The sequence below is a fragment of the Protomyctophum bolini genome, assembly GCF_963924005.1.
Source record: "Protomyctophum bolini genome assembly, chromosome: 10".
Lineage (NCBI taxonomy): Eukaryota > Metazoa > Chordata > Actinopteri > Myctophiformes > Myctophidae > Protomyctophum > Protomyctophum bolini.
In genome coordinates this window covers 45,870,643-45,886,067 of record NC_137871.1, presented here as the reverse complement: position 1 = coordinate 45,886,067, position 15,425 = coordinate 45,870,643, and the positions used below count along the sequence as shown (strand labels likewise).

Sequence of the window (15,425 nt, the reverse complement as noted above, 5' to 3'; positions counted from 1 at the left end):
TCATATATACATGTTACATTCCTCCAGAGGGAACAAAGCAAAGCAAAGCAAATAGGCCTACTGACTCATCAAAGTTGGTATCGTGACAGTATATTATCAGATATTTGTGTCATTGTATTATCACCACTTATCACCAGGTCTTCTCTGTCAAGATATAGTTCTTATCAATGACAGAGAAACCTCTTAACTCCACTGACGTTTGATTATCGTCACACACACACACACACACACACACACACACAGACACACACACACACACACACACACACACACACACACACACACACACACACACACACACACACACACAGACCATATGACTAGACAAGCCAGTTCGGGTGTTTTGGTGGCACTTAAACCAAGAACAAATATTATTAAATCTTCTATTATCTACAGAGCAGTAATGGGTTGGAATGCACTACCAATACAAATACAAAATTCATCTTTAAAATCAAGTTAAAAGAACACCTTATGTAAACCATATACTGCAGTAACCCTGGGAAAATAATAATTCAAATGTATAATTTGTTGAAAGTTTTTTTATTTCTCCTATATGTTTTTTATTTTCTTATTTTATTTGACTATGTTTTATTTTGAGTTAGTGTTTGTAAACAATTGTAAGTATTGCCTTTGTTAAATGTTACATGTTTGTCTGCGTCGGACCCCCCAGGAAGACAAGGCAAAAGCTAATGGGGATCCTTATAAACAATAAACAATAAACAGACATAAGGGTGTTCAGTAGCATCGATTTATGAGGGGGAAAAAATATAATTTAGCTATTGAAAAATACACTAAAAATACCTACACTCGCTCTATGAGGAGACAACATACCCCACCGAGCTGCACCTGATGTACACTCGCTCTATGCGGTCTCGGAGAGCCCACTCGGCTCCTCCACTCGCCTCCTCGATGGAGCACTTTAACAATTGGAACGTTAACCATTTCCGGGTCACGCTGGAATGACCCAGAGTGACCGAGTGGGAGTGAGCGAGTGGCCGAGATTTTGGGTATTGGAATTTGGCTTATGTGTTATTGTGTTAACAGTGTTAAGGTGGACGGCTGGGATTCAGATGAACCCGTGTCTGTGTGTTATTGTGTTAACAGTGTTAAGGTGGACGGCTGGGATTCAGATGAACCCGTGTCTCGCTCAGACCTGCTGAAAGGTGTCCAGGGCGCTCACGGTCTGCTGTGTCTGCTGACGGACAAGATCGATGCCGAGGTCCTCGATGCTGCAGGTACCATTCCTACTGCCTGCTGCCCTGCTCAAAGGCTCTATGTAACCTACAACCTGCTGCCCTGCTCAAAGGCTCTATGTAACCTACAGCCTGCTGCCCTGCTCAAAGGCTCTATGTAACCTACAACCTGCTGCCCTGCTCAAAGGCTCTATGTAACCTACAGCCTGCTGCCCTGCTCAAAGGCTCTATGTAACCTACAACCTGCTGCCCTGCTCAAAGGCTCTATGTAACCTACTGCCCTGCTCAAAGGCTCTATGTAACCTACTGCCTGCTGCCCTGCTCAAAGGCTCTATGTAACCTACTGCCCTGCTCAAAGGCTCTATGTAACCTACTGCCTGCTGCCCTGCTCAAAGGCTCTATGTAACCTACTGCCCTGCTCAAAGGCTCTATGTAACCTACAACCTGCTGCCCTGCTCAAAGGCTCTATGTAACCTACTGCCCTGCTCAAAGGCTCTATGTAACCTGCTGCCCTGCTCAAAGGCTCTATGTAACCTACAACCTGCTCAAAGGCTCTATGTAACCTACAACCTGCTGCCCTGCTCAAAGGCTCTATGTAACCTACTGCCCTGCTCAAAGGCTCTATGTAACCTGCTGCCCTGCTCAAAGGCTCTATGTAACCTACAACCTGCTCAAAGGCTCTATGTAACCTACAACCTGCTGCCCTGCTCAAAGGCTCTATGTAACCTACAACCTGCTGCCCTGCTCAAAGGCTCTATGTAACCTACAACCTGCTGCCCTGCTCAAAGGCTCTATGTAACCTACTGCCTACTGCCCTGCTCAAAGGCTCTATGTAACCTACAACCTGCTGCCCTGCTCAAAGGCTCTATGTAACCTACAACCTGCTGCCCTGCTCAAAGGCTCTATGTAACCTACAACCTGCTGCCCTGCTCAAAGGCTCTATGTAACCTACAACCTGCTGCCCTGCTCAAAGGCTCTATGTAACCTACTGCCTACTGCCCTGCTCAAAGGCTCTATGTAACCTACAACCTGCTGCCCTGCTCAAAGGCTCTATGTAACCTACAACCTACTGCCCTGCTCAAAGGCTCTATGTAACCTACAACCTGCTGCCCTGCTCAAAGGCTCTATGTAACCTACTGCCCTGCTCAAAGGCTCTATGTAACCTGCTGCCCTGCTCAAAGGCTCTATGTAACCTACAACCTGCTCAAAGGCTCTATGTAACCTACAACCTGCTGCCCTGCTCAAAGGCTCTATGTAACCTACTGCCCTGCTCAAAGGCTCTATGTAACCTGCTGCCCTGCTCAAAGGCTCTATGTAACCTACAACCTGCTCAAAGGCTCTATGTAACCTACAACCTGCTGCCCTGCTCAAAGGCTCTATGTAACCTACTGCCCTGCTCAAAGGCTCTATGTAACCTACAACCTGCTGCCCTGCTCAAAGGCTCTATGTAACCTACAACCTGCTGCCCTGCTCAAAGGCTCTATGTAACCTACTGCCTGCTGCCCTGCTCAAAGGCTCTATGTAACCTACAACCTGCTGCCCTGCTCAAAGGCTCTATGTAACCTACAACCTGCTGCCCTGCTCAAAGGCTCTATGTAACCTACTGCCCTGCTCAAAGGCTCTATGTAACCTACAACCTGCTGCCCTGCTCAAAGGCTCTATGTAACCTACAACCTGCTCAAAGGCTCTATGTAACCTACAACCTGCTCAAAGGCTCTATGTAACCTACAACCTGCTCAAAGGCTCTATGTAACCTACAACCTGCTGCCCTGCTCAAAGGCTCTATGTAACCTACAACCTGCTGCCCTGCTCAAAGGCTCTATGTAACCTACAACCTGCTGCCCTGCTCAAAGGCTCTATGTAACCTACAACCTGCTGCCCTGCTCAAAGGCTCTATGTAACCTACAACCTGCTGCCCTGCTCAAAGGCTCTATGTAACCTACAACCTGCTGCCCTGCTCAAAGGCTCTATGTAACCTACAACCTGCTGCCCTGCTCAAAGGCTCTATGTAACCTACAACCTGCTGCCCTGCTCAAAGGCTCTATGTAACCTACAACCTGCTGCCCTGCTCAAAGGCTCTATGTAACCTACAACCTGCTGCCCTGCTCAAAGGCTCTATGTAACCTACTGCCTACTGCCCTGCTCAAAGGCTCTATGTAACCTACAACCTGCTGCCCTGCTCAAAGGCTCTATGTAACCTACTGCCCTGCTCAAAGGCTCTATGTAACCTACAACCTGCTGCCCTGCTCAAAGGCTCTATGTAACCTACAACCTGCTCAAAGGCTCTATGTAACCTACAACCTGCTGCCCTGCTCAAAGGCTCTATGTAACCTACAACCTGCTCAAAGGCTCTATGTAACCTACAACCTACTGCCCTGCTCAAAGGCTCTATGTAACCTACAACCTGCTGCCCTGCTCAAAGGCTCTATGTAACCTACAACCTGCTGCCCTGCTCAAAGGCTCTATGTAACCTACAACCTGCTGCCCTGCTCAAAGGCTCTATGTAACCTACAACCTGCTGCCCTGCTCAAAGGCTCTATGTAACCTACTGCCCTGCTCAAAGGCTCTATGTAACCTACAACCTGCTGCCCTGCTCAAAGGCTCTATGTAACCTACTGCCCTGCTCAAAGGCTCTATGTAACCTACAACCTGCTGCCCTGCTCAAAGGCTCTATGTAACCTACAACCTGCTGCCCTGCTCAAAGGCTCTATGTAACCTACAACCTGCTGCCCTGCTCAAAGGCTCTATGTAACCTACTGCCTGCTGCCCTGCTCAAAGGCTCTATGTAACCTACAACCTGCTCAAAGGCTCTATGTAACCTACTGCCCTGCTCAAAGGCTCTATGTAACCTACTGCCCTGCTCAAAGGCTCTATGTAACCTACAACCTGCTGCCCTGCTCAAAGGCTCTATGTAACCTACTGCCCTGCTCAAAGGCTCTATGTAACCTACAACCTGCTGCCCTGCTCAAAGGCTCTATGTAACCTACAACCTGCTGCCCTGCTCAAAGGCTCTATGTAACCTACAACCTGCTGCCCTGCTCAAAGGCTCTATGTAACCTACAACCTGCTGCCCTGCTCAAAGGCTCTATGTAACCTACAGCCTGCTGCCCTGCTCAAAGGCTCTATGTAACCTGCTGCCCTGCTCAAAGGCTCTATGTAACCTACAGCCTGCTGCCCTGCTCAAAGGCTCTATGTAACCTGCTGCCCTGCTCAAAGGCTCTATGTAACCTACTGCCCTGCTCAAAGGCTCTATGTAACCTACAACCTACTGCCCTGCTCAAAGGCTCTATGTAACCTACAACCTGCTGCCCTGCTCAAAGGCTCTATGTAACCTACAACCTGCTGCCCTGCTCAAAGGCTCTATGTAACCTACAACCTGCTGCCCTGCTCAAAGGCTCTATGTAACCTACAACCTGCTGCCCTGCTCAAAGGCTCTATGTAACCTACAGCCTGCTGCCCTGCTCAAAGGCTCTATGTAACCTGCTGCCCTGCTCAAAGGCTCTATGTAACCTACAGCCTGCTGCCCTGCTCAAAGGCTCTATGTAACCTGCTGCCCTGCTCAAAGGCTCTATGTAACCTACTGCCCTGCTCAAAGGCTCTATGTAACCTACAACCTGCTGCCCTGCTCAAAGGCTCTATGTAACCTACAACCTGCTGCCCTGCTCAAAGGCTCTATGTAACCTACAACCTGCTCAAAGGCTCTATGTAACCTACAACCTGCTGCCCTGCTCAAAGGCTCTATGTAACCTACAACCTGCTGCCCTGCTCAAAGGCTCTATGTAACCTACAGCCTGCTGCCCTGCTCAAAGGCTCTATGTAACCTGCTGCCCTGCTCAAAGGCTCTATGTAACCTACAGCCTGCTGCCCTGCTCAAAGGCTCTATGTAACCTGCTGCCCTGCTCAAAGGCTCTATGTAACCTACTGCCCTGCTCAAAGGCTCTATGTAACCTACAACCTGCTGCCCTGCTCAAAGGCTCTATGTAACCTACAACCTGCTGCCCTGCTCAAAGGCTCTATGTAACCTACAACCTGCTGCCCTGCTCAAAGGCTCTATGTAACCTACAACCTGCTGCCCTGCTCAAAGGCTCTATGTAACCTACAACCTGCTGCCCTGCTCAAAGGCTCTATGTAACCTACTGCCTGCTGCCCTGCTCAAAGGCTCTATGTAACCTACAACCTGCTCAAAGGCTCTATGTAACCTACTGCCTGCTGCCCTGCTCAAAGGCTCTATGTAACCTACAACCTGCTGCCCTGCTCAAAGGCTCTATGTAACCTACAACCTGCTGCCCTGCTCAAAGGCTCTATGTAACCTACAACCTGCTGCCCTGCTCAAAGGCTCTATGTAACCTACAACCTGCTGCCCTGCTCAAAGGCTCTATGTAACCTACTGCCCTGCTCAAAGGCTCTATGTAACCTACAACCTACTGCCCTGCTCAAAGGCTCTATGTAACCTACAACCTGCTCAAAGGCTCTATGTAACCTACAACCTGCTGCCCTGCTCAAAGGCTCTATGTAACCTACTGCCTGCTGCCCTGCTCAAAGGCTCTATGTAACCTACAACCTGCTGCCCTGCTCAAAGGCTCTATGTAACCTACAACCTGCTGCCCTGCTCAAAGGCTCTATGTAACCTACAACCTGCTGCCCTGCTCAAAGGCTCTATGTAACCTACAACCTGCTGCCCTGCTCAAAGGCTCTATGTAACCTACAGCCTGCTGCCCTGCTCAAAGGCTCTATGTAACCTACAACCTGCTGCCCTGCTCAAAGGCTCTATGTAACCTACAACCTGCTGCCCTGCTCAAAGGCTCTATGTAACCTGCTGCCCTGCTCAAAGGCTCTATGTAACCTGCTGCCCTGCTCAAAGGCTCTATGTAACCTACAACCTGCTCAAAGGCTCTATGTAACCTACAACCTGCTGCCCTGCTCAAAGGCTCTATGTAACCTGCTGCCCTGCTCAAAGGCTCTATGTAACCTACAACCTGCTCAAAGGCTCTATGTAACCTACAACCTGCTGCCCTGCTCAAAGGCTCTATGTAACCTACAACCTGCTGCCCTGCTCAAAGGCTCTATGTAACCTACAGCCTGCTGCCCTGCTCAAAGGCTCTATGTAACCTGCTGCCCTGCTCAAAGGCTCTATGGAACCTACAGCCTGCTGCCCTGCTCAAAGGCTCTATGTAACCTACAACCTGCTCAAAGGCTCTATGTAACCTACAACCTGCTGCCCTGCTCAAAGGCTCTATGTAACCTACAACCTGCTGCCCTGCTCAAAGGCTCTATGTAACCTACAACCTGCTGCCCTGCTCAAAGGCTCTATGTAACCTACAACCTGCTCAAAGGCTCTATGTAACCTACAACCTGCTGCCCTGCTCAAAGGCTCTATGTAACCTACTGCCTGCTGCCCTGCTCAAAGGCTCTATGTAACCTACAACCTGCTGCCCTGCTCAAAGGCTCTATGTAACCTACAACCTGCTGCCCTGCTCAAAGGCTCTATGTAACCTACTGCCTGCTGCCCTGCTCAAAGGCTCTATGTAACCTACAACCTGCTGCCCTGCTCAAAGGCTCTATGTAACCTACAACCTGCTGCCCTGCTCAAAGGCTCTATGTAACCTACAACCTGCTGCCCTGCTCAAAGGCTCTATGTAACCTACAACCTGCTGCCCTGCTCAAAGGCTCTATGTAACCTACAACCTGCTGCCCTGCTCAAAGGCTCTATGTAACCTACTGCCCTGCTCAAAGGCTCTATGGAACCTACAGCCTGCTGTTTTAGCAGTTTTAGCAGTTTTTAAGGACCCACTTTTAGGCCAGTGCACCAGAGCAAGCTTTTGCCTTTTTTTAAACCCCACCCATTTTAACCAAATACATACATACATACAATCATACATACATACATACTACTACTATTGTGAAATATTCTCTATTTATGAAAGAAATAAAATAAAACTACAGAGTTATTTAACTTAAGGCTGATAGACGGTATAAAAGGGAAGCCGGTAAAGAAACATGCAGCACAAATCTTTGAATATATATTCTTTCAGAGCATTCTTAACTCAAATCTTCGCTTCTGAGGGGTTCGTGGAATAACATATTTTCAGATGGGGGTCAGTGGCCCAATTACATAATAATTCCTGGGGGTTTTTGACATAAAATATTGAGCACCACTGATACAGAAACACGAGGTACTATTTCAGAAAACTGTCATTTTTTTTAAATTTCGACGTCTGGCCTAAACTGGGTTAACCCATTTTGACCTGAGATCAGATTCTACAAATGTTCTTCTACATCCTGACAGCTTTCTGAAAAAGCCATGTTTCTATGTGTCAGTCGTTCTTCGATTTTTCAAAAATAGCAGACCTACAAGCTCGTAGCGCGCCACTCGGTGGCGCGCTATGAGCTTGTAGATCTGCTATTTTTCAATAGCAAAATGGGTTAAAGATAAATCAATCCTTTGATGTTTCAGGTTCCAGCCTGAAGGTCATCAGCACGCTGTCCGTAGGCGTTGATCACCTCAACCTCGACGAGATCAAGAAACGGTAAGATTCAGATTTATATTATTTTATATTTCATAAATCTGACCAGCTTTACCCCCATTCTGACCTGAGATCAGATTCTAGAAAATGTCTTCTACATCCTGACAGTTTTCCATTCTGACCTGAGATCAGATTCTAAAAATCTCTTCTACATCCTGACAGTTTTCCATTCTGACCTGAGATCAGATTCTAAAAATCTCTTCTACATCCTGACAGTTTTCCATTCTGACCTGAGATCAGATTCTAAAAATGTTCTTCTACATCATGACAGTTTTCTGAAAAAGCTATGTTTCTATGTCAGTCGTTCTTCGATTTTTCAAAAATAGCAGATCTACAAGCTTTTATTGAAAAATTAGGATCTAATTCACGCCAGCATTCTTCCCAGTCGAGCTCTCATTTTGAAAAGCCACATTTCCAGACTACCGGACGTAGTATTATCCTAGAAAGCTCAACACCAGGGGGGGAACTGATGTTACGGTGTGTTGTTTCCAGGGGGATCCGGGTGGGTTACACCCCTGACGTTCTGACTGACGCCACAGCTGAGCTAACGGTGGCGTTGCTACTGGCGACGGCACGGAGGTTACCGGAGGGCATCCAGGAGGTCAAAAGGTATGTGTCTTAATCAGCTTTTAGTCTGCCTGTGTAACGGGAGGTGGACGGGACCGCTGTTGCGCAATCCGGTCTAGGATCACTAAAGAAGGAAAGGCCGAGCCAAAATAATAATGAAAAAATAGTTCTCAGCGATGCGGATTGATATCAATAATAAAGCTAATCTGACGAAGCATTCCGACACGAGCAGAAGGTCCTTATGGCGGAGCATTCCGCCATAAGTACGGATTGTGTTAATGACATGTCACACCAATGCAACTCCTTTTAAGGACATGTCACACCAATGCAACTCCTTTTAAGGACATGTCACACCAATGCAACTCCTTTTAAGGACACGTCACACCAATGCAACTCCTTTTAAGGACATGTCACACCAATGCAACTCCTTTTAAGGACATGTCACACCAATGCAACTCCTTTTAAGGACATGTCACACCAATGCAACTCCTTTTAAGGACATGTCACACCAATGCAACTCCTTTTAAGGACATGTCACACCAATGCAACTCCTTGCAACTGCCCTTATGGGTCTGTGTACCAAAGAGTGTACCAATAGAACCAAATGGACCCTTATGGGTCTGTAACTCTGAGAGTGTACAAATGGAACCAAATGGACCCTTATGGGTCTGTAACTCTGAGAGTGTACAAATGGAACCAAATGGACCCTTATGGGTCTGTAACTCTGAGAGTGTACAAATGGAACCAAATGGACCCTTATGGGTCTGTAACTCTGAGAGTGTACAAATGGAACCAAATGGACCCTTATGGGTCTGTAACTCTGAGAGTGTACAAATGGAACCAAATGGACCCTTATGGGTCTGTAACTCTGAGAGTGTACAAATGGAACCAAATGGACCCTTATGGGTCTGTAACTCTGAGAGTGTACAAATGGAACCAAATGGACCCTTATGGGTCTGTAACTCTGAGAGTGTACAAATGGAACCAAATGGACCCTTATGGGTCTGTAACTGAGAGTGTACCAATAGAACCAAATGGACCCTTATGGGTCTGTAACTGAGAGTGTACCAATAGAACCAAATGGACCCTTATGGGTCTGTAACTGAGAGTGTACCAATAGAACCAAATGGACCCTTATGGGTCTGTAACTGAGAGTGTACAAATGGAACCAAATGGACCCTTATGGGTCTGTAACTGAGAGTGTACCAATAGAACCAAATGGACCCTTATGGGTCTGTAACTGAGAGTGTACCAATACAATTTACAATTTAGGCATTTAGCAGACGCTCTTAATCCAGAGCGACTTACATTAAGCAAGAACAAAAAGCATGGGAATACATCACATAAAGACATTTATCATGAAACATGCGTAAGCTAAGAAAGTAACAGTGGAATATCTATAATGAAACTATACATATAAGCTATACATCTATACTACTATGCTACACATTATGTACTATGACGTGCTATGACTACATACAATGCACTTATGCTGTCTACATAACATGCTATAAGTCTGTATCAAATGCTATCTAAGTCTACAGAATTGCTATCTAAGGGGGTGGGGTAAGTGCTATGGGCCATGATGGAGTCTGAAAAGGTGGGTTTTCAGACTACGGCGGAAGATTGGGAGTGATGCTGCAGTTCTGACTGCAATGGGAAGTGCATTCCACAGTTTTGGAGCCAGAAGGGAGAAGAGTTTGGGACGTGTGGAGCGTTGTCCCGGCGTTTTTAGTGAGGGTACTTCCAGCTTCCCTGCGTTGGCTGATCTGAGTGAGCGGGAGGGTTTGTAGGGTTCGATCATACTTGCAAGATATGGGGGAGCCATACCTTTGGTTGCTTTGAATGCCAGCATCAGAGTTTTGTATTCTGTGCGGGCAGCGACCGGGAGCCAGTGGAGGGAGCGGAGCAGGGGGGAGACATGTGAGAATTTTGGCTGGTTGAAGACCAAGCGAGCTGCAGCATTTTGGATCAGCTGGAGAGGCTTAAGTGCACATGCTGGTAGGCCAGGAGTTACAATAGTCAAGTTTTGACAAGACTGTTGTCTGGATTAGGAGCTGGGCTGATTCCTGGGTGAGGAACGGTCTAATTCGAGGAACGGTCTAATAATCCAATAGAACCAAATGGACCCTTATGGGTCTGTAACTCTGAGAGTTGTACAAAAGGTTCCATTCGTTACACTGTCAGAGTTAAATTAACAGTGATTTTTACAATATGAATTGGGGGTCTCAGAGATAGAAATGCTAATAAATGGGGGGGGGGGGGGGGTCTATGACCTCTGACCTCAGTGACCTCATGCTTGTTGTTCTCTCTCTGGTCGTCATGGTTACGGTGTGTGTGTGTGTGTGTTTTCTCTCTCAGTGGAGGCTGGTCGTCATGGAAACCACTGTGGCTGTGTGGTTACGGTCTGTCTGGAAGTACGGTGGGAGTGATCGGACTGGGACGCATCGGTACGATTATTAGTTATTATGAGTGTATAAATATAGTTATTATGAGTGTATAAATATAGTTATTATGAGTGTATAAATATAGTTATTATGAGTGTATAAATATAGTTATTATGAGTGTATAAATATAGTTATTGTCACTCTTCCTTATTTTACTTTTTTCCCGGAGTAACCTACCTAACTTCCGCTGTGATTGGCCGAGCTTTGTGTGATGTTTGTAGCAGCTGATTGGCTGTTGTTGGTTACGTAACCAATCTAACCCCCTCAGGCCGGGCACCCATATTTGGGTTCTGTACAGTATGTACAGTATTCAAAAATGTATTTTTTTTGATGCTGCTATATAAATATTTGAAGTTTTTCAGAAACCTTAGGTCAGGATTTAGAGGCCTTTTTAGAATCGGCCTTAGGCCTAAATGGGTTAAGCGACCACACTTTGCAAAATTGCGACTTTTCCAGTTATTATTATTAATAACCCCCTTATACTCTAGCAATGATGACACAACATAGATCTTCAACTTTTTAACAAAAAAGTAGTAATACTACAATTATATTTGTAGCCTATATTTCAGGTATAATTTGTATATTTGTTATATCTCAGGTATGGCCATCGCCAGGAGACTGAAGCCCTTTGGAGTGAAGCGACTGTTGTACTCGGGCAGAACGGCCAAGCCCGATGCGTCTGAGCTGGACGGAGAGTTTGGTCAGTTAGTCCAGCGGTTCCCAAACTTTTCAAGGACCCCCAAATCAACATTTATTAGGCCACGGACCCCCCATTTGAAAACATCATGCCAGTGACCCCCCATAAGGACCCCCCATTTGAAAACATCATGCCAGTGACCCCCCATAAGGACCCCCCATTTGAAAACATCATGCCAGTGACCCCCCATAAGGACCCCCCATTTGAAAACATCATGCCAGTGACCCCCCATAAGGACCCCCCATTTGAAAACATCATGCCAGTGACCTCGATAAGGAAGGATTTTTACGGCTCTAGCAGTGATTCCGAAACATTAATTTCAAGGACCCCCAGTTTCACACACATTATATGCTATGGACCCCCAATGTAATGGCATTTCTATCTCTGGTACCCCAATTTATATTGAAAAACCACTGTTAATTTAACTCTGAGAGGGTACAAATTTGACTGTGTGTGTGCGTGTGTGTGTGTGTGTGCAGTACCCCTGGACAGCCTGCTGGCGGACAGTGACTTCGTGGTGGTCAGCTGCAGCCTGACCAATCAGACCGAAGGGATGTGTGGGCGGGGCTTCTTCAGTAAGATGAAGAACACCGCAGTCTTCATCAACACCAGCAGGTACCTTAGGGGGTCCGTATGGTGCCCATTGAGAGCGGTTTTGAAGGAGTCTAGGGATTCACATGCCACATGAGATCACGGTTAAAAGTGTTCAGAGTTACATCCTGGGGCTCAGAGGTCCATCCTGGGCCTCAGAAGTCCATCCTGGGGCTCAGAGGTCCATCCTGGGCCTCAGAGGTCCATCCTGGGGCTCAGAGTTCCATCCTGGGGTTCAGAGGTCCATCCTGGGGCTCAGAGGTCCATCCTGGGGCTCAGAGGTCCATCCTGGGCCTCAGATTCAGATTCAAATTCAGATACCTTTATTTGCCATTTGTGTATACACAATTACACACATAGGAATTTGTTTTGACATAAACATGATAGTGCATTCAATTATTTTCCCACAAATAGACAGACATAAGACAACACCGTGCAGGGAGATAAATATAAAGTGCAGGGTTATAGTTCATAGTGCATCAAATGTTGCCGGTGATTAAAGTGCCACTAGGAGGCAGGGTCTGGAAGGTAAGCTGTGGCGGACTTTATTCGTAGCCTTGGTTGTGTTTGATTGACAGGTGGGTGTGATTGATTGACAGGTGGGTGTGTTTGATTGACAGGGGGACGGTGGTGAACCAGGAAGCCCTCTACCAGGCGTTGACCAGCGGGCAGATCGCTGCCGCCGGATTGGACGTGACCTCACCGGAGCCCCTCCCCCCGGACCACCCGCTGCTGACTCTGAAGAACTGCGGTGAGGATTTAACCTGTTCTCTCCTCTCGTTGCAGTGGTCTTACAGATCCGTTCTCTCTCTTTACAGTGGTCTTACAGATCCGTTCTCTCTCTCTACGGTGGTCTTACAGATCCGTTCTCTCTCTTTACAGTGGTCTTACAGATCCGTTCTCTCTCTTTACAGTGGTCTTACAGATCCGTTCTCTCTCTTTACAGTGGTCTTACAGATCCGTTCTCTCTCTTTACAGTGGGCTTACAGATCTGTTCTCTCTCCACAGTGATCCTGCCCCACATTGGCAGCGCCACATACGACACCCGAGGCGTGATGGGCAGCCTGGCCGCCACCAACCTCCTGGCTGGCATCGAGGGCACGGCCATGCCCTCTGAACTGCCCCTGTAGACCACTAGAGGGCACCACCACGGCCAGGGCAGTTCCAGGGGGTCCCAATGATAGTTAGGAACCAAATGGACCCCTTATGGGTCTGTGACTCAAGAGAGTGTAACACTCTCAGAGTTAAATTAACATTGATTTTACAATAATAAATTATGGGGGTCCCAGAGATAGAAATGCCATTAAATTGTATGTAGAACTAATGCATGTCAAACTGGGGGGTCCGTGAAATTAAACGGGTTGAGAATCACTGCTAGAGCCGTAGAAATCTTCTGTTTATGGGGGGTCCCTGGAATATCTTTTCTCATGGGGATAATTTCAATTTGGGGGTCCTTGACATGAAAGAATGTCTTAGCCGCAATTTGCAACTCTAGATGTTTTTATAATGGAATGAATCTAGAGTTGCAACAATACCCTCCATTGACTCCCCACGCATCTTAGACGTATTGGACGTTAAACTCACCATCATTGCAGCCAAGCTGCCAAGCTTGAATTATCCTCTGTCGAGCTTTTGTTTCATAAAACTCCACCGTAGACATTGTTGTTATGAGCTGCTTTCTGTCAATAAATTCTGTGCAGGCGATTCTTTTTCCAAGTGTTGGAGTTTGGAAGCGCTCGTCGTATGTCACTGAACGGCCCTGCGTACAAACCCGTTTAGAATGTCCACATAAATCAGCAGCGCAGAAGCACAAACCCTTAATAAATACTCTTGAATGACTTGACAGAAAGTATCTCAAAACAACATGTCTACGGTGGATTTTTATGAAACAAAAGCTCGGCAGATTGAAAGAGGATAATTTAAGCTTGCCCTAGAGCTGCAATGTTGGTGAGTTTAACGTCAAACCGGATGAGTGGGGAGTCAATGGAGGGTATTGCAACTCTAGATTCATCCCATTATAAAAACAATCTAGAGTTGCAAATTGCGGCTAGTGCGTAGTGGAATAACTAGGAATGCACTCTGTCGACGTGCTGAGCAGAGCGCGCAAGTCCTGCCGACCTCTACGACCTTACGATCAGCCTCTCTATAAAATATATATACCTACCGTCAACAGCCAATAAGGGACCATCATTCTTACCGACATACTCTACATACATACCGTACATAACCTTCTACCCACCAAACATTGAAACATAATCTTAATTACATCACCATCAACGGCCACAACGTATGCGTTGTGAGCCTCTAACCACCACGGTGACGACTACAACATGACGTCATGTTGTAGTTTTAGTAAAAACAGAGAGGTGTGTTTGGGTGAGCGGTGAGCCTCTAACCACCACGGTGACGACTACAACATGACGTCAGTGACGTCATGTTGTAGTTTTAGTAAAAACAGAGAGGTGTGTTTGGGTGAGTCTCTTACCACCGCGGCTCAGTGACGTCATGTTGTAGTTTTCGGTGGTCACCTGGTCACCAATAGGCCAATAGGACCAATGCAGATAAAAAGATGAAAGTTAACATCAAAGACAAACGACAACATGAAGTTCTACGTAGAAACACCCAAAGTTCTGCTTGTGGCGAGGCAGAACTTCAAACGAAAGAACAATATGACCCATTACATGTAGCGCAGTATGAAGTCTGTCTTAGAGGAATATGCACGTTCATAAAGTGAGTTTAACATCTTTAAACTCTTTTTTGCAACATTTCTGTTTGGATGCAACTTCCTGCTATGATGAGGTCACGTGTATACCTTATATTACTATTAACACTCCTAAAACATCAAAGTGCACTAATAATAATAATATGAATATTAATAATATGAATAGTTAGTCTCAAAAACTGCACTACTAATGTTTAGTCTTTGCTTTATTTTTGTCCGCGAGGCCGTTTTAAGCTGGAGTTTAAACCATAGAACTAAATGATCTTTTTCTGCTTTCATTTCAGTTTGTGTTCTGACTATTATTAACGTGTGTTGGACGTTAGCATTTGTTTGTTTGTTAAATTAATGTGAATAAAAGCAGATCGTGAAATGTGAAGACTGTTCATTTATGGAGACTTAAAGGAAATAAATACAATACAAAACAGCAATTATCACATGAATAAATGAACACATTCAACACCATACTGTAATTAATGTAAACATTATTCTCTCAGAGAATGTTTTAAAATCATTTTTTAGCTTGTTGCAATTTAATGGAGCATTATGCACACACGCGCTCTCGCACACACACACACACACACACACACACACACTTTGTTTCATTTCAATCAAGCACTGCTTCTCAAAGTGGGGTCCGGGGACCCCCAGGGGGACCTCAGCATTGGTCCGGGGACCCCCAGGGGG

At 46.2% G+C, this 15,425-nt stretch overlaps 1 protein-coding gene and 1 long non-coding RNA gene across 2 annotated transcripts in view; both read left to right on the top strand.

The window, feature by feature from the left end:
* The window catches only part of LOC308323011, a 411,264-nt gene extending 396,153 nt beyond the window's left edge, over nucleotides 1-15,111 (top strand). The window contains exon 2 of the long non-coding RNA XR_013964790.1: nucleotides 14,482-15,111. This is a non-coding gene — a long non-coding RNA (uncharacterized lncRNA). The remainder of the gene's footprint in view (nucleotides 1-14,481) is intronic.
* Nucleotides 1-15,111, top strand: part of grhpra (glyoxylate reductase/hydroxypyruvate reductase a) — a 15,355-nt gene extending 244 nt beyond the window's left edge. Inside the window, exons 2-9 of the mRNA XM_080774579.1 lie at nucleotides 1,105-1,235; nucleotides 7,648-7,720; nucleotides 8,210-8,326; nucleotides 10,646-10,734; nucleotides 11,330-11,431; nucleotides 11,908-12,043; nucleotides 12,640-12,770; nucleotides 13,028-15,111. Of these exons, the coding sequence (XP_080630705.1) occupies nucleotides 1,105-1,235; nucleotides 7,648-7,720; nucleotides 8,210-8,326; nucleotides 10,646-10,734; nucleotides 11,330-11,431; nucleotides 11,908-12,043; nucleotides 12,640-12,770; nucleotides 13,028-13,149 (901 nt within the window). The 3' untranslated portion in view covers nucleotides 13,150-15,111. The remainder of the gene's footprint in view (nucleotides 1-1,104; nucleotides 1,236-7,647; nucleotides 7,721-8,209; nucleotides 8,327-10,645; nucleotides 10,735-11,329; nucleotides 11,432-11,907; nucleotides 12,044-12,639; nucleotides 12,771-13,027) is intronic.
* Nucleotides 15,112-15,425: the final 314 nt, after the last annotated feature.